The 27,444-nt window shown below is 44.8% G+C and overlaps 1 protein-coding gene across 6 annotated transcripts in view; it reads right to left on the reverse strand.

The window, feature by feature from the left end:
* Positions 1-379: 379 nt before the first annotated feature.
* RNF121 (ring finger protein 121) overlaps positions 380-27,444 on the reverse strand; it is a 95,239-nt gene continuing 68,174 nt past the window's right edge. For 5 of the 6 annotated variants that reach the window (XM_028501547.1, XM_028501546.1, XM_055078707.1 and 2 more), the window contains 6 exons: positions 23,959-24,113; positions 20,618-20,725; positions 17,478-17,598; positions 3,032-3,165; positions 2,293-2,394; positions 380-726 (listed from right to left, as the gene is read on the reverse strand). In XM_028501547.1, coding sequence (XP_028357348.1) covers positions 606-726; positions 2,293-2,394; positions 3,032-3,165; positions 17,478-17,598; positions 20,618-20,725; positions 23,959-24,113 — 741 coding nt within the window. In that variant the 3' untranslated portion in view covers positions 380-605. Of the gene's footprint in view, positions 733-2,254; positions 2,395-3,031; positions 3,166-17,477; positions 17,599-20,617; positions 20,726-23,958; positions 24,114-27,444 lie in introns of all 6 variants that reach the window. The other variant, XM_055078710.1, reaches the window with a different exon arrangement.

Below are 27,444 nucleotides of genomic sequence, written 5' to 3' on the forward strand. Positions count from 1 at the left end.
CCAATGAATTCTGAGGTCCTAGAGCTTCCCTTGCTGCAAAAGTTATGACAAGGTTCCACTTGTCTCCACCAGCCTACGGCCCCCAACAGGGAAGACGGAGTCAGACAACGCCCACCTGTGGCCTTAACCAAGGAGGACGGAGGACACCTCACCCCTCAGTGCTCATCAGTGGCACTGGCCGGAGCTCCCTGGCTCTTCCACACTGAGTGTACCAGGCTCAAGCCCCACATACGGAAGGAAGGGGAGGCGGGCTGGGGCTCTCAGCCAGAGAAGAGATGTCTCCTTTACACCAAAAATGTTGTGGCTCTGCTCCTGCCCTGCTCAAGCAGGGAGGCTGAAGCCTGGAGGAATTGGGGCAATTCCTATGCTCCACAATAAAAAAGGTTTTTAAATATATTCATCAAAATAGTTTTCTTTTAAAAAGCCCCCCACTGCTGACAGCCCCACCTGCTGGCTCTCCATCATATCCCTCCCCAGCCCGGACACAGCCGGAAGGGTCCTGAGTGGCCCGAGTGCCCCTTTGAGTCTTTCCCACCCAGGAGGTCTTGGAGGGCAGGGAGGAGAGTGCCCTGAGGTCCATGGTGGGTGGATGCTCTTCTTCCTGACTATTCCAGGCCCAGGATATAGTTGATGCCTTGCACCAGGCCAATGATGACAGGCTGCCAGGCTACCAAGTATCGAAGCCAGTCCAGCAGTTGCCCGTACATGACATGAGGCCTCTCCCAGCTGTCACTGCGTCAAAGAAAAGAGGTTACATGTTCAAGTTGCTAAGGTTGGTCTAGGGGATGGGTGAGAGGGTCTGCCTACACTTTCCAGATGCTCCACAGAAATGGGCCTACAGAGAAAGGAAGCTGCTTTCTAGAAAGCCCCACCCAGCCCCTCTATGTTGGAATGCAGGGCTAAACCCAGAGAATGGGGGCAGGAGGGCAGAGGGGAGCAGTGCAGAAGATTGGACAGATGCGGGAGAGGGTGGAGGGGTGAAACTAAGCTCTCCATGACCAACATGCAGACAGGGCTCCGCATAACCTTCTAAGATTGGACCGCCAGTGTGCCCGAGACTGCTGTAGATTATGGGTGATGATGGCATCAGGGAGGTGGGGAGTGGGATAAGGTAACCCAAAGGTTCTTGCAATGTCCAAAATGGGAGGTTTTCTAGGTCAAGGAAGGGATTGAGTCTTGGGACAGAGGCACGAGGGAGCAGAGCAAGAGGCTGCTCATAGGGGATAACCCCAGGCAAAGGCTCTAAGGAATCCCCACCCAAGGGCACTGAGCACCAGGCCCTACTGAGGCCAAGCGGCCCCTGGAGATAAGTCCCTTCCTTTCAATTTACAGCTAACTGCCGGGCAAGACATGGAGAGGGAGCCTGGGAAACCAGCTCTGGGGAAAGCACAGGTTGAACCTCATGAGACTATGGGGAATCCCTCTGAAGGCATCAGAAAACACAGCCGGGTCCAGTCCTGAGAACTAAGGGAAGCCCCAAACCTCAGTTTGACCATGGAGTTACTAAACCGTTCCTGAACTAGACGCTGGAAGAACCAAGCAAGGAATCTTAAAGGGGAACACAGTGGCCCCGCACGGCCCAGCTAGTGTCCAGGGGACAGGGAACCCTGGCGCAGAGAGGAAGGGCAGTTAGGAGAAGTCCCTGGATCCCAGGGGAAATGGGGGGCGGGGTGGCCGAAGAAGTGGCTGGGCATTTTCCGACAGACAGGCTGCGGGGAGGAAGCGGAGGCTGAAGGCAAAGTGGGGAGGGCTGGTCAGGTAGGGAGGGGCAGCTCAGAGGAGCACAGGTCCTGTGTTCAGGTGGATGGGGACAGGGGCCCCCACCATCCCTGTACCTTGCAGGCCCTGCACAGGCACAGAGCTGGTCTCCAGCCCTGCCTGTCACAGGTAAGGCACGACCCATTCATTACATCACCTTGAACAAATTATTCAATCTTTAAACTGTTTCACTGGTAAAATTAGGATAATATTACCCAGGTCATAAAGCTCTAGAGAATCAAGTGAGCTAATACGAGTAAAGCACTTAGCACAGTGCCAGGCACATAGTAAGCAAGCAGAAAATGGTAGCTGCTATCACTACTGATTTACCCTTGAGGAATCCTGAACCAAGAGGAGAAGCTGAGCTGCTGGTCCTGCCCCACATCCCACCCACTTCCCGAGACCACAAGCCGCATGGACTGGTGGGCAGCAGCCAGGCTGGGGGCAGGAGGGAGGGCCCCAAGACCCACCCAGATGCAGGCCAGTACTTTCTTACCACCGCCCACTTCCAAAAAGACTCCAAACAAAGGATACGGGTTGCTGAACATCCTCTTGAGGTCTACCTTCTCTTTGCAGTAGGGACACGTCTGCTTCTTTCCCACAATGCACCAGCCACGGATGCAGAACTCGTGGAATCTGAGCACCACTGGTCAAGGGAAATGGTGGGCGGCCAGGATGGCACTCCAGCCCCATGCCAGTCTTCAAGGTGCCCAGGCCCTAGCTCTGGAGGAAGGTTCAAATCCTGGCTTCACCTCTTATCAGTTGTATAATCTTGGGCAAGTCCCTTCTCTCTGACCCTGCTTCGTCATATGTGAAGTGAGGATAATGAACTCTGCCTTACAGGGCTGTTATGGGGAAAAACGGAGATAGCACATGGCACAGAATGGGAGCTGAGTAAGGACATGGTAAATGTCACAAGTGCTATTCAGGCGGATTTGATTCTGAAACTGAGGGAGCCAGTTAGAGGATGTTCCTCCCCTGTGACTGACCCAGTCTCGGGGCAGCTAGTGCAGCTGTAGGCTCCTTTCTGATCCAGCCAGGCTACATGTAAGAGTGGCTCCCGTCTGTGAGAAGGAGCAAAGGAGGCAGCCGTTTCTACTCCTGGGGGTTGGCTTCCCTAGCAGAGGACATCACCCAAATGTCTGCTTCTTGTGACTCCCCTACCTTCAAAGGTCTGGACAGCACGCCCAGGGTCATGACTACCCCCTTCCCTCCCTGACTGGAGTGTGCACGTGGCAAGAGAGACGTGGCCCAGGAGCTCCAGGCAGGATACACATGATTGCAAGACAGCCTATACGTGTTCTCGATGATGCCCTCTTCACTGACATCCACAAAGATCTGCTGCCCACACACGGCACACACACTGTCCGAGAGGTGTTTGGTGGGCATGCCCGACTCGCTGTAGAACTGGGAGAGAAGAGCAGGAGGAAAACACAGAAAAGACGTGAGAATCAGCCAAAGTGGGAAGGTACCACAGAGGCCTTAGGTCTTCTGTAGAGGAGACGACATGGTAGGGGGAGTCCCCAGAGCTAGAGAATATCTCATACACCAGATCGCCCTCATCTTTGCTGGGCAGATGGGTGAAAGGAAGTCAGATCTGATAGGACCTGAATACTGGGAGGGTCGGCATCAGGGACAAGGAGAATGGGAAAAAGAAGGGCTCAGGGCTGGTGACTGGGAGCTACATCAGCGAGGCCACTGTGCAGCCAGATTATGGTTCCATCAGAGATGGGCAACATCTCTTCTCCAAGATTCAAAACAGTGAAACACCTGGTGCAATGCTGGTTTGTTGACAAGGGCATTCTCAGACACTTGTGGCAGCAGCAAAAGAGGTTCAACCCTTTTGGACAGCATTTGGCATGATGTCTCAAACTGTCACACCATTTAACCCATTAATTTCACCTTAAGGAATTTAAAGAAGGAGTAAAAATATCAAAAAAGCTTCATGCATACAGATACTCATTTAAGTGTTATTTATAATTAAAGAAGCAAAGAGTTTGGCAATCCCTCAAAAAGTCAAATGTGGAATTACCATATGACACAGCAATTCCATTCTTAGGTACATACTCCTAAAGAATAAAAACAGAGACTAACCACACACTTGTATACCAATGCTCATAGCAGCATTATTCACAAATAGCCAAAAGGTGTAAACAACACAAGTGTCTGGAAACAGAAGCATGGATAAACAAAATGGGGTCTATCCCGCCAATGAAATGTTATTCAGTCATAAGAGTAATGAAGTTCTGATACATGCTACAACGTGCAGGCACCTTGGAAATATTACACTAAGTAAAATAAGTCAGACACAAAAGGATAAACATTGTATATGATTCCATTTATATAAAATATCTACAATAGGCAAATTCATAGACAGAAAATAGATTAGAGGTAACCAGCGGTGGGAGGAGGAAATGGGGAGTTACTGCTTAATGGGCACAGTCTCTGTGTGGAGTGATGAAAAATTTTGTAAGTAGACAGTACCTTAAGGATGGCTAAAATGGTGAATTTTACATTACATATATTTTATTTAAAAATAATAAAAAAAACAAAAACAAGCAAAGAAATGGAAATAACCATAAATGACCAACAATGGAAGAATGCCTCAATAAATTATACTCAAGGGACTAGAGAGGTGGTGGGTCAACTGAAGCTTGAGATATAACCCTGAGTGTCAAAAGCAGGGTACAAAATTGGAGGCACAGTATTATTGGTACATATATATGTAAAGACAATCCAAATCTATCAAAAGATCAGAAGGAAATGTATGAGAATATTCACACCAGTGATGTCTTGGTAGTAGGATTATAAGTGATTTTTTTCTTTTGCGTATTTTTCTGTACTCAAATTTTCCTTAATGAACATATATTACAGGCAAACCTCAGAGATATTGAGGGCTCGGTTCCAGAACACCACAATAAAGCAAGTCACGTAGATTTTTTGGTTTCCCAGTGTATTTAAACATTATGTTTATACTTACTGTAGTCTATTAAGTGTGCAACAGCATTGTGTCTAAAACACCAATTACAATAGTAACATCAAAGATCACAGGTCACCATAACAAATATAATAATAATGAAAAAGTTCGAAATATTTTAAGAATCACCAAAATGTGACACAGAGACACAAAGGGAGCAAATGCTGTTGGAAATTGGTGCTGATAGACTTGCTTGATGCAGGGCTGTCACAAACCCTCAATTTGTAAACAAAACAAAACAAACACAATCATCTGTGAAGCGCAATAAAGGAAAGCACAGTAAAATGAGGTATGCCCATACTTTAAAAGATTATGTATTACCATGGTTAATCACAATGGATAACCAATTCCATGCTCCAAAACGAAATTCCAAATTTTGCATACTTTCCTTGTGGTTTATTATTAAATAGCTACAGAGCATTTCCCCTTCACCCCAAGGAGAAAAGACTTGAATTTTATTTGCTGAAATAGTCTAAGACCTATTGTTTTTTTTTTCTTTGCACTGTCCTAAAAATTATGGTAAAACACACATAACACAGAATTTACCATCTTAACTATTTTATTTTATTTATTTATTTATTTTGGTACGCGGGCCTCTCACTGCTGTGGCCCCTCCCGTTGCGGAGCACAGGCTCCAGACACGCAGGCTCAGCGGCCATGGCTCACGGGCCCAGCCGCTCCGAGGCATGTGGGATCCTCCCAGACCGGGGCACGAACCCATATCCCCCGTATCGGCAGGCGGACTCTCAACCACTGTGCCACCAGAGAAGCCCTTAACTATTTTAAAATATACAGTTTGGTAATGTTAATAAGTATATTCACATTGCTGTGCAGCTAATCTCCAGAACTTTCACATCTTGCAAAACTGTAAAATGAATTTTTAGAAAGGATTCTGCATTTATTATTACAATTTTATCTGCACCTATAAGGGAAATAGATTACACTTAGCCTTTCTGTATTTTCTTAACTTGAGTTTGCTCTGTTTTTTATTTCCAAGCGACTGTCTTCTGAAAAAGCCACAGCCCTGAAGCTGGGTGAGGGACAGCAGTGGAGGAGGGGTGGGCATACAGGTGCTGGAATAGGGAGTAGGGAGGATGGTGACAGCTACACCTGCCAGAACCTCTGCTCAACATGGGGGCATCTCTGCCTCCAAGCTGCCCTTATGAGAAATGGCCTCTCTTGACTCCCAAGAGTCTTCAAGCGTAGAAGGTAGAGCCACACCACCCCAAGAATCCATGAATAGAGAGCTTCCTGCCTTCACCCCCACCTCACCGTCTTACAAAACTGTCTGAAGTGGCTCAAGGTGAGCTCGTTACTATCACAGAACACCAGAGCAGCCCCGTCCCTGGGGAAACCAAAGCCCAGAAAGGAAAGAAACTAGCTGTGACGAGAACCCAGCCCCTCTGACTCCTAACCCAAGTTCTACCCAAGACGTCCATTAACATCTGCTGAACGCTGCAGAAAGATCAGCTACTTAGCTCACTGAGAGCCAGTAATTCAAAAGGTTCTGATATGTTTATCGAGAGTGCAAAAGGAAAAGCAAGAGTGAGGGCAGAGCCAAACCCGTGGGAGCCCACTAACTGCAACTCTCCAAAGCTGGAATCTGAATGTTAGTGTTGAGGGGACCTCTGAGAAACACTTCTCCAGTGCTCAAGAGGCTTATGGCTCTGAAATATGTCTGGCTTAGAATTTCTAGGCACATCAACTGAACAGAGAGAAAAGAGGCCAAGAAGTCTGGGTCCAGCTCTGGCACTGAGTCCCTGCACAATCATGCAGCACAGGAACATGGCCACTCACTCTGGTCCACAGCACTGGCAGTGAAATAAGTGGGAACGCCTCAACTCAGGGAGATGGGTGAGAGCTCTGAGGAAGAGCTTCACCTCAAATCATCCTTGAGTTCTGCCCCAAGACACTGGGGCAAGGGATACAGGATGCAAGAGAACTTGGATGAGGTAATGAGAGTAGGAGGGACGCCCAGGAAAATGTCTATTAGGCCCCTAGCTTCTGGAGTTCTCCCCACAAGCTAATGTGGCAACAGGATGGCAGGGTCAAATCCCACAAAGTTTCAACAAAGTTATCAGGTAAGCCTGTCAAGTCAGGAAGGGCCCAGCAACCCCGTAGTTTGCAGAACCCACAGAGACTGTATCAGGAGGCACTGAGGCTGAGTAGGGTAAAGTACAGGGAGGCAGATTTCAGTTCAACCTCAAGAGCCTGATGCCTCAGTGTGGAAAGGGCTCAAGGGGCCACATAATTTGTCAGGATTAGACACACCACATTTCCATCCTCTGTCACTTACTATCTTGATGACCTTGAGCAAGCCACCCAAACTCTTCTTTCCTTCTATCAGAATATATTGGGCACCTACTAAGAAACAGCCACTGGACTGGGTCCTTGGGCTAGAATGCTGGAATAACACAGACCTGGCCTCTGTCCTCATGAAACCTACAGCTAGGGGAGACTGACATTAAAAAAATAAGTATTTGAGGAAAAAGAACAAAGCAGGAATCATAACCCTCTCAGACTTCAGACAATACTACAAAGCTACATAATCAAAACAGTGTGGTACTGGCACAAAAACAGACATACAGATTAGTGAAACAGAATAGAGAGCCCAGAAAAAACCCGCATACCTATGGTCAATTAATCTTCGACAAAGGAGGCAATAATATAAAATGGGAAAAAGTCAGTCTCTTCAGCAATTGGTGCTGGGAAAGTTGGACAGCTGCATGTAAATCAATGAAGTTAGAACACTCCCTCACACCATGCACAAATATAAACTCAAAATGGCTTAAAGACTTAAACATAAGATATGATACCATAAAACTCCTAGAAGAGATCATAGGCAAAATATTCTCTGACATAAATCATACCAATGTTTTTCTTAGGTCAGTCTCCCAAGGCAAGAGAAATAAAAACAAAAATAAACAAATGCAACCTAATCAAACTTACGAGCTTTTGCACAGCAAAGGAAACCATTTTAAAAAACCCAAAAAGACAACCTACAGAATGGGAGAAAATATTTGCAAACAATGCAACCGACAAGGGCTTGATTTCCAAAAAATACAAACAGCTCATACAACTCAACAACAAAAAAACAAACAACCCAATGGATAAATGGGCAGAAGACCTAAATAGACATTTCTCCAAAGAAGACATACAGATCAGGACTTCCCTGGTGGCACAGTGGTTAAGAATCCGCTTGCCAATGCAGGGGACACGGGTTCGATCCCTGATCCGGGAGGATCCCATATGCCACGGAGCAACTAAGCCTGTGCTCCACAACTACTGAGCCCATGTGCCACAGCTACTGAAGCCTGTGCGCTGCAACAAGAGAAGCCACCACAATGAGAAACCCACGCAATGCAACGAAGAGTGGCCCCCGCTCGCCACAACTAGAGAAAGCCCACGCACAGCAACAAAGACCCAGTGCAGACAAAAATAAATTTATTAAAAAAAAGTATACAGACGGCCAATAGGCACATGAAAACGTGCTCAACACTGCTAATTATTAGAGAAATGCAAATCAAAAATACAATGAGGTGGGCTTCCCTGGTGGTGCAGTGGTTAAGAATCTGCCTGCCAATGCAGGGGACATGGCTTTGAGCCCTGGTCCAGGAAGATCTCACATGCCATGGAACAACTAAACCCGTGTGCCACAACTACTGAAGCCTGTGCGCCCTAGAGCCCATGCCCTGCAACGAGAAGCCACCGCAATGAGAAACCCGCACACTGCAACGAAGAGTAGCCCCCGCTCGCCGCAACTAGGGAAAAGCCCATGCACAGCAACAAAGCCCCAACGCAGCCAAAAATAAATAAATTTATTTTAAAAAAGGAGATATACAGATGGCCAATATGTACATGAAAAGGTGCTCAACATTGCTAATTATTAGAGAAATGCAAATCAAAAATACAATGAGGTGGGCTTCTCTGGTGGTGCAGTGGTTAAGAATCTGCCTGCCAACGCAGGGGACACGGCTTTGAGCCCTGGTCCAGGAAGACTCCACATGCTGCAGAACAACTAAACCCGTGAGCCACAACTACTGAAGCCTGTGTGCCCTAGAGCCCATGCTCCGCAACAAGAGAAGACACCACAATGAGAAGCCTGCACACCACAACGAAGAGTAGCCACCGCTTGCTGCAACTAGGGAAAGCCCACGTGCAGCAACAAAGACCCAGAGCAGCCAAAAATAAATAAACAAATAAATAAATTTTTAAAAAAAGAAACATCTCCAGTGCCTCTTCCTGTGTGATTCTTCTTTATAAAAAAACAAAAAAACAAAACAAAAACAAACAAACAAAAACTACAATGAGGTACCACCTCATATCGATCAGAATGGTCATCATCAAAAAATCTACAAACAGGGCTTCCCTGGTGGCGCAGTGGTTGAGAGTCCGCCTGCTGATGCAGGGGACGCGGGTTCGTGCCCCGGTACGGGAGGATCCCACATGCCGCGGAGCGGCTGGGCCCGTGAGCCACGGCCGCTGAGCCTGCGCGTCCGGAGCCTGTGCTCCGCAGCGGGGGAGGCCGCAGCGGTGAGAGGCCTGCGTATCACCAAAAAAAAAAAAAAAATCTACAAACAATAAGTGCTGGTGTGGAGAAAGGGGAACCCTCTTACACTGTTCGTGAGAATGTAAATTGGTGCAGCCACTATGGAAAACAGTATGGAGGTTCCTCAAAAAATTAAAAATAGAGTTGCCACATGATCCAGCAATCCCACTCCTGGGCATATATCCAGACAAAACTATAATATGAAAAGATACATGCACCCCTTATGTCCACAGCAGCACTATTTACAACAGCCAAGACATGGAAACAACCTAAATGTCCATCAACTGATGAATGGACAAAGAAGATGTGGTACATATATACACAATGGAATATTACTCGGCCATCAAAAAGAATGAAATAATGCCACTTGCAGCAACATGGATGGATCTAGAGATTATCATACTAAGCGAAGTAAGTCAGAAAGAGAAAGACAAACACCATGTGGTATCACTTATATGCGGAATCTAAAATACAATACAAATCAATGTATCTATGAAACAAAAACAGACTCACAGGTATAGAGAACAAACTTGTGGTTGCCAAGGGGTGGGGGGATAGGGGAAGGAAGGAATGGGAGTTTGGGGTTAGCAGAGGCAAAATATTATGTATAGGATGGATAAACAACAAGGATAAACAACAAGGTCCTACATATAGCACAGGGAACTATATTCAATTTCCTGTGACAAACCATAGTGGTAAAGAATATGAAAAAACTGAGTCACTCTGCTGTACAGAAGAAATTAACACAACATTGTATGTCAACTATACTTCAAAAAAATTTTTTTTTATTTATATAAAATGAGAATTATTTAAAAGGCTAAAATAAGAATTATTTAAAAGGCATTAAAAGGGATATCAAAGAACACTGCAATGAAGGGGTTTCCTAACTAAACCTAGGTCATCTGAGGAGGCTTCCTCAAGGGAGTGGCATTTTAGGCTGAGAGGTAAAGGATAGGTGGGAGTTAGTTAGATGAAGAGAGGCAGAAGTGACAAGAGGAGGCCCTGGGGCAGGAAGGACCTGGTGCACTTGAGAAACTGAAAGGAACCTAATGCCCTTATGGCTGCATGGAGGATCTTGGACTTGAAATGAGAAGTCACCTAAAGGCTTTATTTAAGTACGGAGTAGCATGATCAGACTCATATTTTAAAAGAGCACTCTGTCTTCTGTGTGAAAAATGGATTGGAGATGAGGCCAAAATGGATTCAGAGAGACCAGCTAAGAGACAGTTACAATTCTTTAAATGCTGTATGGGGGCCTGTGCTAAGGTGATGTCTTGGGCTAATCTGATGGCAGTAAAAATTGAGAGAAGTGGACAGACTGTTGATACCAGAGACAGCTGAATAGTAAAGGTCTGGAGTTCAGAAGAGAGTTTTGGATTAGAGATCTGGAAGCCGTGGAAGAAGAAAAGGGAAATACCTAGGCGAAGAGCAGAGAAGATGGTTTAGCCTTGAGCTCAGAGGAACAATAACATTTAAGGGGATGGAAAGTTAGCAGAGGAGACAGAAAATACCAGAGAGACAGAAAGAAAACCAGGACACTGTAATGTCACAAAATCCAAGGGGGGAAAACCTTTTTAAGAAGGAAGCAGTGCTGAGTCAACTGAGCTGATGACTGCTGAGATCAGAATCCACCAGAATGAGTGACACAGAGTCACCGGTGACCTGAGTAAGAGTCACTTCAGAAGAAGGGCATGAGCCGAGGCCAGTTAGAATAGGCCAAGGATAAGTGAAACGTGATAAAAAAGGAAACAGGAACTTTCTACAAGTTTAGGTGTGAGTGACAGGAAATGGCTCAGTAGCTAGAAGTGAAAGTGGGTCAAAAAAAGGATATTTTTGAAAAAGAACACTTAAAAGGTTAAATGGAAGAGCCCAGTAGAGGGAGTAGGTGAAGTCATGGGTGAGAAAGGAAGTCAACAGCATATCGGGTCCCTGAGCAGCCAGGAGGTGTGGAATCCAGAGAGCAGGTAGGGCTGGCCTCTGATGGGAGAAAGGACACTTATTCCACTGTTATTGGAAGGAAGGAGAAGATGGGTGCAAACAGGAGCAGATCTGTAGATATGGTGTCAGGAATTGTGGGGATTCCTGTTTGGTTTCTAGTTGCTCAGGTAAATAGGAGGCGAAGTCATCTGCTGAGAATGAAGGGACAGAAGGAAGGGGTGTGAGAGGTTTGAGAGTAGAGAAGGTTTGAAACAGGTTACTCAAAGTGGGAGAGTAAGCTCTTCAGATGAACAGAGTCAGATTTCTCCTTTGTAGGACAGGAACACTACCCCCGGCCTCACATGGTATTAGGAAGACACATGAGAAAACACACAAAACCCCAGCACAGGAGCTTGCATGTAGTAGGTGCTCAGGATGTATGAGTTCTAATCCACACCACTGACCATCACAGGAAATGTGTGCCATGAAAGCCTAGTGGGCTCCTCTGGGCCACCCCCTCGACTAGTAAGGAGACTAATGCCCAAGAAGGAAAGCCTCACTCGAGGCCAGAGAGAGCTGGTGGCAGGGCTGAGCTGGCTCCCAGTCAGTTCAAGTAGATGATTTCAGAAATACCTGTTGAAAAATTGAATAAAATACCCACTTCCAGGATTATAGTGGAGGAGATTCCATATCACAGAGTGGTCTAAGATAGCTTCAGACAATAGATGGTGTTAAGAGAGAACTGGCAAGTACTCATGGTTGATGATTTGTATATGTCTTGCTTTGTGTGTTGAGATGATGAAGATACAAAGACAAATTCTACAAGGACCCTGTGCTCCAGGTGATTACAGACATAAAATACATGGTCGTACAGCATAGCAGGACTGTATAGTAGGTACTTAATAAATGGTAGCTATCATCATCACCATCATCATCATCATGTGAGTGTGTCTGCCATGGGCCAGGCTACTCTGCAAAGTGCTTGACATTAACCCATTTGTTCCTTACCACAATTCTATAAGGCTGGCAATATTATTACAGCTAAGAAAACAAGATCAGAGAGGTAAAGCAACTTGCTCAAGAGTATACAGATAATTAAAAGTGGAGGAGAATTTGAAACCAGGTCTGTCTGATTCTAACCTCCTGGCTCTTTCTACTACTTCAAGTCAGGTGAATGAGCAGAGAGTCCTGTCCTCACATTATCTGGAGCTGCTGAGGATCCAGGAAGCAGTAAATCTGGGGCACAGCAATTTGCTCAGGAGATAGAAAATGTGAGGCAGGACACCTGGCCCAATGCAGCACAAACAATGTGTTACTACCCTGCCTGCCCAATCACTCTCGCAGAGGAGGAAGCCCCAGAAATAAGCTTATTTCACAATACCCCACTCCCCCACTCCCCCACCCCAACATGACTTTTGGGTGTGAACAGAAACTAGACTGACTGGCTGTCACAAGCTTATGACCTCACAGTAACCAGCTGGAAAACACAGACACCATCCATGATTCCCTTGAATTGACCTGACTCAACAAAACGGTTACAAATTTCTCCAAGTGAGGCAAAACAAAGAGCTATTCTACTCTAAAAAGAGTAGTGCAGAACAGTGTAAAAGGAATTGAGAATGCTTGTTAATACAATTATAAAACATCATGGTTTTATTTCTAGGAATTGTGAAATTAATTAATTACAGATCTTTTTAGGTCAAACTACTCCCAGAGGTAGACCAAGTGAATCAGACCTAGTTCCTGACCTGGTAACAGCTCCAAATCAACTTTGACTCTCTGGGATAGAAGCTGTGATCACAGAACATACAAAAGACTACGAAAAATAACCAGGACTGAAAATGTGGTATATACACACAATGGAATATTACTTAGCCTTAAAAAGGAAGGAAATTCTGACACATGACACATAGGTAAACCCTAAAGACATTACGCTAAGCGAAATAAGCCAGTCACAAAAGACAAATACTGCATATGAGTCCACTTATATGAGGCATCTAGAGTGGTCAAATTCATAGAGACAGAAAGTAGAATGATTGCTGCCAGGGGCTGGGGAGAGTGGGGATTGGGGAATTATTGTTTAATGGGTATAAAGCTTCAGTTCTGAAAAATGAAGAGTTCTATGGATGGATCATGGTGACAGTTGAAGAACAATGTAAATGTATTAATGCTACTGAACTGTACACTTTAAAATGGTTAAGATGGTATGTTATGTGTATTTTACCACAAATAAAAAAAAAAACAACTAGGGCTGCTACTGGAAGTGGGCAGTGGTGCTAGTAAGGGCTGCACTCAGTCACACTCTGTACACATTGTAGATGGTTGATAAATAACTGTTGCTTGAATAAATAAATGAATGAGTTGGCCAATGAATGCGTGGAAAGCTGGAGTCTCCTGGCTTCCTCAAATTGCCCTCCCCAAAGCACTGATCAGATTTTGGCTTCAAGGCCAGCAATATTCTTTAAATTCAGGTTGTTGTGGCTCAGGGGCCCAGGTGTTCCTGAGCAGACCAAGGCCCACTTGACCAAAAACATGGGCAGAAATAACAGAGTCTTGGATTTCTTTGGGTTGGAAAGCACTCCAAGGTAGTGCAATCTATCCCTTTATCCAATGTTGGAGTCTCTTCTCCCATATTCCTGCCTGGTCTAATCTCTTGGCATCCTGAGCCCTAGCAGAAGGCCTGTCACTAAGTCTCGGCAATATTTGCTAAGAGTATTGGAAAACAACAAATGTGTTAACTCCTGGTGACTCACCCAGTACTATCACAAGCCATCCTAGTCTTCCTATGACCCCTCAAGATGGGAACCTGGGGAAACAAGCAAACTGCTTGTCTATAGTCAGGATCAGAAAGGTCACATTCTGTTGGATAGTTTTCAGAATGACTCCTCTGAAAGAGACAGTTGGCTAGAGTGGCTCCTCTGAAAAGGAAAGCCATTCTCAATGTCAATTACCTAGGGAAGAGGTAGATCCTCATGTAAGATACCCTGTGGTAAAGGGGAGGGGCAGCTTTATTTTTGTCAGGAACACAGGCTCTAGGTCTAGGCATTTGGAGGATTGTAGTTGTCCAGATGTGGATTCTAGTTGGTGCTAAGATGACACCCAGTATACAGAGGTAGGCTGAGAGTTAGATGAGGCAGGGTCTGAAAACCCTGGAAAGCAGGCAGCCTGATAACTCAGATCAACTCATTCAAATACTCACAGTTTATTTTCCTGTTATTCATCCTCAACCCTTTAATAAAGTCCGACGTGACTGTTTGATTCTGTGCTAAGAGGTACAGGGAGGTATGTGGGTTTATCCTTGGGACAGACTGTTATCGTGGAGTGGTGGGGTAACTAGTGAGATCCCATAAAAGGAAGGAGAGTATGAGGGGTCAGGAGCTAGTATTTGAGGCACTCTCCACCCTAATGAGAAATTCTCCCACCAGGTCTCTTGGTGAAGCTGGAATTTATCATTATTAGGGAATTATCTTATGAGGGATTATCACTTATAATCACTGCAGCACCCAATAATTCTTCCCAAGAGCATGGAAAGTGGCCCAGCTCAAACTGCATCTTAGGGAGGCCAATTTAATAATCCTATCTCCCAGAGGAGAAGCTAACTTGTGGATCAATTCTGAGCTCAGAAAAGGAATTCTGTAGATTGGTTATTAGGGACCCACTTGAGGGAATAAAGGCTATACTTAAATTGGCAGCTGATAATAACCTTGAGATAAAGTTGGCAACAACCTGGGAAAATCAGAGAATTGGTTCTGTAAAAACAGAACAGGAAGAAAAAGAAATCACTAGAGGGTAAAGGACAGGATTCTCTGAAAAGCTGGCTGTGCCACAGAAGCAGTCTCAGTGAACAGCTGCTGTTGAAAGTGAAGTTAGTAATTAGACAATCTCTGCTGTTGAAAGTGAAGTTAGTAATTAGACAATCTCTGCTGTTGAAAGCGAAGTTACTAATTAGACAATCTAGGGTCTGGAAATCTCTTCGGGAAGAGCTGAAGTCTACACAAATAGATGAGACAGTGAACTGTTGCTAAAACATAAGACAGCTGTTCAGAAAAGAATCTAATAGGCTGTCTATAAAGTGACCCAATACACTGTTTTCAATTTGATACATTACAGGAAAAATAAAAATAGTCCCAGGATACTGAGAAAGTCCTAAACCTAAAACTGTACTTGATTAATGTTACCCAAGATAATAGCTGAGTCTTCTGCTTAACGTGAATTGCCCTAAGCCTACCAGCCCGTGGCACGAATGAGATCACAGTAGCAGTGACATACAAATTTGCACAGCCAATAGGCCCCCACCTGCAAAACTGTCTCAGACTCAGCAAGAGTTCCTGAGGTGCCTCATATGAAGTCAGTGCCAAGCTTTCTTGTACTTCTCAACTGGTCTCCACTGATATCTGCTGCCTAAAAGCTAGGACTGGTATCTGGACGCTCCAAGAGAACCTGCTTCCCTGATATTCTCCTAGGGTTTCTCTCCAACCTGCCAAACCTCTTGCTACCTCAGAAGTAGCAAGAACTTCTGAATGCCTTTCAGTCCCCACTCATCAGACAGAACCACACTTATTTCAGCACAGAACTGGAGAAATGTCTATTAAACTTGGAAATATTCCTTCTTATGGCTGTGTCTAATAGGATGATACTCAGATGGGAAGCACTTCTGTGTTGTTCACACAATTACAAAAAGAATGTATTACTTTTAAGAACAGCAAATACACAACAGACATTTTGAAAAAAAAGAAATAAGGATATTGAGTTGGGTTTCTTACACTGGCTGTTACTTTACCTATATTTTAAGCTTGAAGAATCTCTGCATGGTCTCCACTTGGTCCTCCTGCAGCATTTCCTATCTCAGCGAAGGATCCAAGGAGTTGCTTGAGTTAGAAATGTCAGCTTTGATACCTACCTTTCTTTCCTTCATGTTTTTTCCTTCAGTCTCCAGAACCAATCTATATCCAAGTCCTGTCAACCTTACCTCCAAAATACCTCTCCAACAGTCCATTTCTCTCACTTTTCACCATCTCTACCCTAATCTCACTTTTCACCATCTCTACCCTAATCCAAGCTACCTTCATCTTGCCCAGACTACTGCAATTGTCTCTTAAAGACTAAGTGAGTCAATCTGATCTGTGGACCCCTCTCCAATCTGTTCTCTACCCAAGCAGCCAGAATGATCTTTTCAAAGTGCAAATCTGATGATGTCATTTTCTATCTTAGCCCCCTTATATTTTTAGTATAAAAATCACAATCTTTCATTTGGCCTCTACGGCTTTTTCTAGCCTAGCCTTTTATTATTCCTCCAGACACTTAAACTATAATTCAGCCCTACAAACACATGAGCCTAGTTCCTTAAAAGCTCACCCTTTCTCCTACTACAGGCCTCTTACACATGCTATTTCCTCTACCTGGTATACATTTCACTTTTCACTTCATCTGGTTAACTCTACTCATTGTTCAGGTCAGCTCAATAGTTACATCTTCAGGGAAGCCATCTTTGAGCCCCAAGACTAGGTCAAATGCCATGACTATATTTGTTCATAGTATCATGAACCTCCCCTTCATAGTATTTATTAAAGTTATAATTTTAATAATATAATATAAAGTATCATATATAATTTATTTGTGTTTTTATTACTTTAATACCCATCTCTGTCACTAGACAGAGGCATTAAATAAGTATCTGTTGAGTGACTGTTAACTTCCTGCGGGGTAAAGTGATTCTTATAATAGCTTAGAGTTAAAAATTCCAGGGTACATCTGAGATTGGTTTTCCAATTTTTTTTTTTTTTTCTTTTTTTTTTGCGGTACGCGGGCCTCTCACTGCTGTGGCCTCTCCCGTTGCGGGGCACAGGCTCCGGTAGCGCAGGCTCAGCGGCCATGGCTCACGGACCTAGCTGCTCCGCGGTATGTGGGATCTTCCCGGACCGGGGCACAAACCCGTGTCCCCTCCATCGGCAGGCGGACTCTCAACCACTGCGCCACCAGGGACTCCGGAAGCGCAGGCTCAGCGGCCATGGCTCACGGGCCCAGCCGCTCCGCGGCATGTGGGATCCTCCCAGACTGGGGCACGAACCCATGTCCCCTGCATCGGCAGGCAGACTCTCAACCGCTGTGCCACCAGGGAAGCCCTGGTTTTCCAAATTTTAAGGAAGGAATCTCCATACATACCACTCACATCCTGAAGGATTTTGCATGGCTTATCTCTTCCATCAAACAAGTGATGCTATCCTGAACTCTCTGGAGGTGGCAGGAGGCAGTATTAAAGAGCCCAAGTGAACTCACCCCTATGGTAGACGCCATGTAGTCTGCACACATTTCTGCAAAGTCCCGCTCAAGAACACCATAGTAGAGGCCATAGAAGAGGAGAGAAATGCCAAAGTCCATGGCATCTTCTGGTTTGATCCTGTAAGGGAAGCAGCATGGCCTGTAAGGCCTGCCCTGAGATGCAACTGCTTTGGATTACTACTCTGGGACACATATGGCAGCGTCTAAAGCTGGAAGCTTTAATAGCTGGAGCAACTGTTGGCAAACTAAAACCAAATCCAGCCTGTTGCCTGTCTGTATATGACCTCTGGGCACCACCTGAACAGCCTAGGACTGGGAGCTGTGAAGACCAAGCCAGGGTATCCCTTTCTGCTCACTTCCCCACTCTGTTTCCAGTGCCTGCCTCCTCTGACTGATGACCATGCTTGCAGCTCCCTAGTTGGCACCTATATGTTGGGGACTCCACTACTGGCAACTGCTACACGCTAAGCAGTGGAATTTTCAGTCCAGAAGTTAGCGACTCACTACTGAATTGCCTCACCTCCAGCCAGTTGCCCAAGTTGAAATGGCTGAGCCCGGCACAGCAGGAACTGGGTGTCACTGGAGCAGAGAGTGAAAATGATCCCAGGGGTCACCCGCCCCCATCAGGCCCCTCCTTCTGAGACTGTTTCATATGATGGCAAGTGGGCACAAAGTATGTCCACCATCTAAGACAGGCCACCCAGGCAAACAGGGTGGAGCAAGGGAGGAGTTTTCTCTCGTTATATAAGTACCTATATACCATCCTAGAGTTTGCCTTTTGTCCCACAAAGCCTAAAATATTTATTATTTGGCCCTTTACAAAAAAGTTTGCCAACCACAGCTTTAGAAAAGAAAGATGAAGTTAGTAAATATACACATACCAGTTACCATAAAATTTTAACTTGCATCTATACATATTCTGTATCATGTCATCAAAGTTAAATTTTCGTCCAAGTCTCCTTACTAAGGACAATAGGCCTATAATATTAGGAAGTTTGTTTTAGTAATTCCAGGGACCAACAGTTTGCAAACTTGAGTCTTTAAATGTTTATTATAGAAAACTACCTTTGTTAAAACATTTGTACCATGAACTGTACGTGTTCACTTAAAGTTGTAAATTACATTTAGCTTAGAAAGTTGAATTTGCCCACCAATCTTATAATATTTAACCTACTAACTAGACATCATGATCTTACACCAATTAACCTGATTAGTAGCATAAAAATGGTCAAGATTCTCCATTATGTTTTCCTCCTTATACAGTTTATCAAAGTAAAAAAGAACCTGTAATTCTAGAATAAATACCTTTAAAACATAATGGAGAATCTTGGTTTTTACTTTTTCTAACCATACAGGTTAGGAAGATATCTGGAAGTACCTTGGTTTTCTTTGATGAGATGTGTTGACTCCACACTGATAAATTCCTGTAAATATTTGTGGAGCCTGTTTATTCTTTCAGCCCATACTACCCCTGGAAGAAAGAATTCCATGGGTGTCCTCTCACTATATAAAGTAGGACTCATTCCTTTCAGTTTCAGAGATTCCTGCCTACAGTATACCTGCTTTGGGGAAGAGGCCAGTGGTCATGAATTGAAATTTGAATCCTAAATCTCTAGCTTCAATGCATTGTCCCAGGCTTAAGATTCCTCACAATCCACAGCCTACAGCTGTGGAAACCACATTTCTACCCTTTTCTGCCCTGCTTACTCACTGTACCCTACAGTCCCAGAGTCCAGGATTACTTGGCTTCTGCCTTAACTGGGGGTGGAGGAAACCTGTATGCTGATACAGACCTTTTGGAAAGCTTATGACAATATGAAGCAACAGCCAGAATCCCACTCCTGGTCATGTACCCTTAGGAAGCAACTCAGCAATGTTATCTGTGACAGCACTGCACTGAAAAGACAACCTACGTGACCAACAATGGAGCAGGACTTAAAAGTCCACAGGTTACCTCTGTTTCCTGAGATATCTCTTAAAGGTGGAATGTCAGCTGTGTCACAAAGTAGCAATGCTTATATGTTAAACCTGACCTGTGATTAGAACACTGCATCTGGACCGGGAGAGTTTTTTTTTTTTTTTTTTTTTTTTTTTTTGTGGTATGCGGGCCTCCCTCTGCTGCGGCCTCTCCCGTTGCAGAGCACAGGCTCTGGACGCACAGGCTCAGCGGCCATGGCTCACGGGCCCAGCCGCTCCGCGGCACGTGGGATCCTCCCAGACCGGGGCGCGAACCCGGTTCCCCTGCATCGGCAGGCGGACGCGCAACCACTGCGCCACCAGGGAAGCCCGACCGGGAGAGTTTTAAACCTGATGTGTTCCTTGGAGCAGTGGGGCTTCTGGGCCTGGCTGGCTCCCACACTCATCTGTGTGGTCTCATTCCCTCATATCTCAGCCCTGGGACTATTGTGAGGACTCCTGCAGATGCTGCCCTGCTATTTCCTGTCTTGTATCTTTCTAGGTGGATCTGTTGCCAGGTGTGGCCAGCTGTGTCCCATGAGTTCAACTGTCTAGTCCAGGGTCAGCAAACTTTTTCTGTAAAGGTCCAGATTGTAAGTATTTTAGGTTTTGTGGCCCATATAGTCTCTGCCACAATTATCCAACTCTGCTGTTTTACTGCAAAAACAGCCACAGACAATGTGTAAACAAATGAATATGAGTATTCCAGTAAAATATTTTTATTTTATAAAAACAGAAGGTAGGCCAACTTGGCCCACAGGATGTAGTTTGCCAACTCCTACTCTCCTTGAACAGAAGACCACTCAGGTAGAGTGGATGTTACAGTAAACAATACACACATGGAAAAGGAAAATGGTTCTGTTGGGGTGATGGAGTTATGAGTAACTGGCTATAATCATTATTATGCTTACTTTTGTTATTATACTTTTCCACTAAAATATAAATTCTTGGAAAGTACAACCAATGATTTGAGACTCTGTGTATTATCCAGACATTCCTTTCTCTTTGCCAGCACAAATCATGGAAGGCCCACCCATCCTCCCACCCTCCCAAGCCAAGCCTCCTATCCTAGGTGCCATGTTCCCCTTGTTCATATTCAGGACCTGTCCCAGGAACAAAGGTACATCTCACCAGTCCCTCCTCCCCAAACACTAGCAAAAACAAAAGCAAAGGGTACTCACTTGAATAACAAGTTAAGACCAAAGAGGGTAAACATGACAGCCATGTAGCCAATGATGCCAGTGGCATAGCTGATTTTATAGATCAGCAGGAACCACTTATAAACCAACCTGGAGAAAGGAGAAAAAATTAGTACAGCTGACACAGAAACACTGGCCTAAGAGCCTCTGGACCACCAGAATCCCTTACTCTCACATCAATGGGGACATCAGGCTCTTTGCTTAGGACTTTTATTGAGCAAGGCTGGTCACTCCCTCAATTGCAGAAACACCTCCACATACCAGGGAGCTAGTGCTTTGTATTTTCCTGGTCTCAGACCAAGGGAAGAAAAGAGACGTTTCAACCTCAAACAAAGAAAGTACACAGCTGACCTCAGACAAGTATGTCATCTCAAATTCAGGTTAGTTGGATGAGGAAGTGAAAATCAGTAACTACAGCTATGCTCAGAAGGAAACAGGTATTCTTATCAGGAAAGAGGATTCAAGGGAAGATGAATAAGAAGTAGAATTAGCTACAGGCTTTTGTAACTGGGCATGGTTAATGTGAATACTGCTTCACTCCTACCCATAGGCTAATAAAAAAATGAATTATATCTAATGACTTTGCTTCTGAATTTTTTTTCCTGGAGGAGAAGGGATAAGGAAGGCGGCACTCAACGAATATCCTTAAATTGGATGTGTGTGCATGATGGGGGTGGGAGGCAGTAGAATGGGGCTGTGCGATGCTCCTGAAGGAGGAGCCATGCTCCCTAGGATCCAATGAAAAGCAGTGTGGAATCTGGTTGATTGACTGCAACTAGGATCAGAGAGGAAAGATGGTTCCCAGAATGTACCAGAGCCTTTTAAATGCTATGGAGGTAGGTCCCTGATATCAGGAGCCACTGTTCTACCTGTGAGGAGAGCTAAGGAGTAACTTAGCAATCTGCCTGGCTCCTGAGAGCTGAGTAGGTTACTGCCAACCCTGCTGGGCCTCAGGGAGAATGCTCAAGGTCCCTGCCTGGGCCTCCCTGCTGTGGCTAAACAAGGGGCGATGGCTTCTCAGGCTGGCGGAGGGACCCAAACACCTTGCAGTGTCTGCCCTCAAAGACCACAGACAGCTCCATTATCCAGGGTTTGTACTGATCAGATGGGACTGAGACACAGTGGAAAGGATGTGGCATTTTAGGTGGAACCTGGATTAAGTGAGGTTTAGTAGCTGGGTAACCCCAGATAAGTCATATCAACCTGAGACAAGTTTACTTATTTCTAAAACAGGAACCCCCTGCTACCTTTCTCACTGGATTGTACATAGTGTATATAATTTCCTGGTGTATATAATATATGCTCAATAAATGCTGCATGAATAAATGTGGGTGTTTATGAAAGTACTTTGAAATTGTAAAGCACTATCGAATGCTAGTTGTTACCGTTATCAAAAACCTCCCATGTTATAGACACATTTTCAGTCATTTTAGCTAGATGTTGAAAATGTTACTCGATGACTCTTATCATGCTTTATTATACTTTTTCTTCATATTACCCTATATGAGGTAGCAATTATTATCAGAGGTAGCAATTATTATCACATTTTTAGGGATAAAGAATTCAAGGCTGAAAAATATGCAGTCATAGGGGTCATATAATTAACAACTGGCAGGGCTGGGGTTTCCAATCCATATCCATCTGGCTCCAGAGTCTGTATATTCTATACTGGCTTTTAATGTAAACTACCACAGCCAGAGAGGGGCTTCTGGATCACTGACCTCACCTTGCAGATATATTTTACTTTGTAGAATGAAACTCAGAAGGCCAAAGAAAGGCTTGTAGTAAAGTGGAACATAAGAGGCATGGGAAAAAGAGCAAGTTGCAACTTGGAAAACTTTGGATCGGATAGTCACAACTCTTGAGGCTGGCCGGTTCTTCTCTTAGGCTCTCCTGAACCTGTACACACGTGTCTCACAGTACTTACCAACTGCACTAAAACAGCTGCTTTCCTGTCCATTTCCTCCATTAAACCAAGTACTCCTTGAGGACAGGGACCATGTCTTTTCCAGCTCTGTATCCCCAGTGCTCAGCACAGGGCCTGACACATAGCAGGTGCTTGTTGAATGAATGAATGAATGAATAAATGAGAAAATCTCTTTTTTTTTCTGTCAAGTTAGATATTAAATGACCTCACAAGCTGGTTGGGAGGATCAAATGAGAAATGCATTTGGAAATACAAAGAATTATACAGGGGACTTCCCTGGTGGCGCAGTGGTTAAGCATCTGCCTGCCAATGCAGGGGACATGCGTTTCAGCCCTGGTCCGGGAAGATCCCACATGCCGCTGAGCAACTAAGCCCGTGCGCCACAACTACTGAGCTTGCGCTATAGAGCCCGCTACAAAGAATTATACAGGGGACTTCCCTGGTGGCGCAGTGGTTAAGCATCTGCCTGCCAATGCAGGGGACATGCGTTTCAGCCCTGGTCCGGGAAGATCCCACATGCCGCTGAGCAACTAAGCCCGTGCGCCACAACTACTGAGCTTGCGCTATAGAGCCCGCGCACCACAACTACTGAAGCCCGCGTGCCTAGAGCCCATGCTCCGCAACAAGAGAAGCCACCACAATGAGAAGCCTGCCCACCACAACGAAGAGTAGCCCCCACTCGCTGCAACTAGAGAAAGCCCACGTGCAGCAGTGAAGATATAATGTAGCCAAAAATAAATAAGTTAATTAATTAAAAAAGAAAAAAGATGTATACAGGCAGGGGCTGCTTTGTGGCCAAAGAAGGAAGTATTGTTTGCTGGAAAATTGTAAATTTGCTGAGATTCATTCATTCAACAAAAATTCAGAGAATAGACTACTAATGTGCCAGACCCCGTGGTAGGGCCTGGATATACAGTGACAAACAAAATGGATGTGGTTCCTGATCTCATAGTTAGTTTAGTGGGGGAGACAGACACTCAAAATAATATTTAGTTATAAACTACGGTAAGATCTATGAAGGAAAACTACAGGGCACTAGGAGAGAATGTGACAGAAAATCTAATTTATAGATCAGAGAAGAGGTTACAGAAGAAAATGACAGTTATAATGAGACCACAATGACCAGGATTTGCTTACTTATTTTGTTAGCTTTTAATATAAACAGACCTTGATGTAAACTGTAAGGTCATCTATAAGGAAAGACTTGGAGGTTTTTATTCTGTGAATGGGGCAGGAGGTCTCCCAATCAGCTCATTCTGGTGGGGCTTTGTGCCAAGTAATCTTGGCAGACAAAAACTGAGATTTTTTCAGTCTAATCCACCCGCCTCCCGTGCATCCCAACACGTTAGTTCAGGAAGCCTAGCTCCTTTCCACTACCCACTACCTAAATTCTCACCTTGGGGTTGTCTGTACTAGTGGTTTTCGGGTGGCTCGGAAGGTGACAAAGGCTGTGACGGCAGAGAACAAGATCCAGATCACTAGGAACCTCCACCAGTGCAGCTTCACTGTGAAATAGAGGGGAACAACCCACATCTGAAAGAGGGTCACCATCTGAAACACAAACACAAGCACTTCAGCTCTAGCCAGCTCCCTCTGCAGCTCTATCTGCAAATCCAGAGCGCATCTTGTGTGTCCATTTTAGCCTGATCCTCTCCTACATTTCCAATTTTGGATAAAGGCACCTCCTAGTGACCCAAGTTAGAAATCTGGAACCGTGTTTGACACCAACCTTTTACCCCCCCACCCGACTGTTTATTGTACATATTCTTTCCTTTACATTTGAGCCCTTGCTACCCCTTACCTGACTGACTACGACCTCTTTGTTAAGTCTCCTTGCATTCGGTGTCTCCCCTCCAATCTATCCTTCCCAGGAGCATACAGTCTTGAAGTATGTCATCCCCCTGCTTAGAACCCTCTAGGGTCCCCAGTCTACAGGATAAGATTCAACATCCTTAGACCCAACATCCTTAGACAGGCAGTCAAATCCCCCACAATGGAGCCCCAAACTACTATTTCAAGGACCACCTTCTACCATTCCCCATGCCTGTAGTCAGGTTGTTCCCCTCAGGGTAAAACATCCTTCCCACCTGCCTTTCGGCCTGAGAGTATCACATCCAAGACACACAAAGCCTTCAGTCTCCCTTCCAGGCAGAATAAATCATGACTTCCTATTGCTCCAAACGTATTTTCTTTTCTACCATCATTACAGTGCTTACCTAGAGTATGAGACTGGATTTGAATTCATTCTCTAGCTTACTGTAACCTCCTTGAGAGCAGTGACAAGGTCATACTCATCTGATTCCTCTCTGCTAGGAAACTGGCCCATGACAGATCCTCAGTGAATTTAGATAAATTAGGGGAAAGCAAGACTAGAACTCTAAGAGGGAAGCACATTTGTTTTAAAGAGTATCTATTTTACTTTCCCTCAGACTTGTTAGCTACAGAGTTTCAAATGTATAAAACAATTCTAAGTCAGAAGTTTGGACCAATCACGAGTCTTCTGCTCCCCAATGTCTCCTAACTCCCTCCCCCAACCACCCAATTTTTACTAGATGTCACTCTTCTCAGGTGAGTAGCAGGTGTAAAAACAGATAATTAGCACTTAATAGAGGCTTTCTTCTTGGTATCATTAAATGAAACGAATATTTGTTTTAAAAGGGGGGGGTGGTTATAGAGAGGAAAATATTAGCTAGTTTCCTAAAGTTCCACAGAAGAGAAAACTTTTGAGAAACTATTTACTCTTGGGGATTTCTAGGCTAGCGCTGCTCAGTCCAAATATAATGTGAGTCTCATATGTAAGTTTAAGTTTTCAAGGGGGGAAAGCAGGGAGGAGGCAGGGGGTCGTGGTGGGATGAATTGGGAGATTGACATATATACACTAATATGTATAAAATAGATAACTAATAAGAACCTGCTGTATAAAAATAAATAAATAAAGTTAAAAAAGAAATAAATGATGGAGAGGGTGTGGAGAAAAGGGAACCCTACTACACTGTTGGTGGGAATATAAACTGGTAAAGCCACTATTAAAAAAATAAATAAGTTTTCTAATAGCTATGTTTAAAAAAGTAAAAATAAACAATGATCTGAATTTTAATAATATATTTTATTTAACCCAATATATCTAAAATATTACCATTTCAACATGTAGTCAATATAAAACTATCTATGAAATATTTTACTTTTTTTTTGTACTACGGCTTTAAAATCCGATGTTTATTTTATATTTACAGTATATCTCAAAAGAGACCAGTCGAGTCTGGAGCTGCCGAAGAGGCAAGAGACTTTTTCTTCCCTCTTTGTTTCCTGGTGCGCGAGGACAGCGCGCCACTTAAAGGAGCTCCAGAAAGGAGCGCGAGCCGTGGCTATCAGCGGGGACCCCAGAGACCGGCATGAGACACTAAGGCTGCTGCTGCAGCCACGAAGAAGCCTGTGTGCGAGCACAGGTCACTCTCCACACCTCCCCTCCCGGGAGCCTGTGCAGCCTGCCACTGCCAGGGTCCCGGGATCCAGGGACAACTTCCCCGGGAGAACGCACGGAGTGCGCCTCAGGCTGGGGCAATGTCACGCCAGCCTCTGCCGCTGCAGGCTCGTCCCGCATACCGTACCCCTCCCTCCCCCACCGGCCTGAGCCAGAGCCCCCGAATCAGCTGCTCCTTTAACCCCGTCCTGTCTGAACGAAGAGCAGATGCCCTCAGGCGACCTACAGGCAGAGGCGGGGCCAAATCCAAAGCTGAACCCCTGGAGCTGGTGCGAACAAAGAAGAGAAAGGGAAATCTCTTCCAGCAGCCTCAGAAGCAGCGGATCAAAGCTCCAAAATCAACTTGTACCCTCCATCTGTGGAACACCTGAATAGACAACGAATCATCCCAAATTGAGGAGTTGGAATTTGGAAGCAAGATATATTATTTTTTTCCCCTTTTCCTCTTTTTGTGAGTGTGTATGTGTATGCTTCTGTGTGAGATTTTGTCTGTATAGCTTGGCTTTCATCATTTGTCCTAGGGTTCTGACCGTCCCGGTTTTTTGTTTTTTGTTTTCTTACTTTTTAACATTTTTCTTCTTAATAATTATTTTAATAACTTTATTTTATTTTATCCTACTTTATTTTATCCCCTTCCTTCCTTCCTTCCTTCCTCCCTCCCTCCTTCTCTCTCTCTCTCTCTCTCTCTCTCTTTCTTTCTTCTCCCTTTTATTCTGACCTGTGTGGATTAAAGGCTCTTGGTGCTCCAGCCAGGCAGTTAGGGCTGTGTCTCTGAGGTGGGAGAACCAACTTCAGGACACTGGTCCACAAGAGACCTCCCAGCTCCACGCAATATCAAATGGCGAAAATCTCCCAGAGATCTCCATCTCAACACCAAGACCCAGCTTCACTCAATGACCAGCAAGCTACAGTGCTGGACACCCTATGCCCAACAACTAGCAAGACAGGATCACAGCCCCATCCATTAGCAGACAGGCTGCCTAAAATCATAATAAGGCTACAGACACCCCAAAACACACCACCAGACGTGGACCTGCCCATGAGAAAGACAAGATCCAGCCTCATCCACCAGAACACAGGCACTAGTCCCCTCAACCAGGAAACCTACTCAACCCACTGAACCAACCTTAGCCACTGGGGACAGACACCAAAAACAACAGGAACTACGAACCTGCAACCAGCGAAAAGGAAACCCCAAACACAGTAAGTTAAGGAAAATGAAGACAGAAAAACACACAGCAGATGAAGAAGCAAGGTAAAATCCCACCAGACCTAACAAATGAAGAGGAAATAGGCAGTCTACCTGAAAAAGAATTCAGAATAATGACAGTAAAGATGATCCAAAATCTTGGAAATAGAATAGACAAAATGCAAGAAACATTTAACAAGGACCTAGAAGAA

Source organism: Physeter macrocephalus, chromosome 16, assembly GCF_002837175.3.
Source record: "Physeter macrocephalus isolate SW-GA chromosome 16, ASM283717v5, whole genome shotgun sequence".
Lineage (NCBI taxonomy): Eukaryota > Metazoa > Chordata > Mammalia > Artiodactyla > Physeteridae > Physeter > Physeter macrocephalus.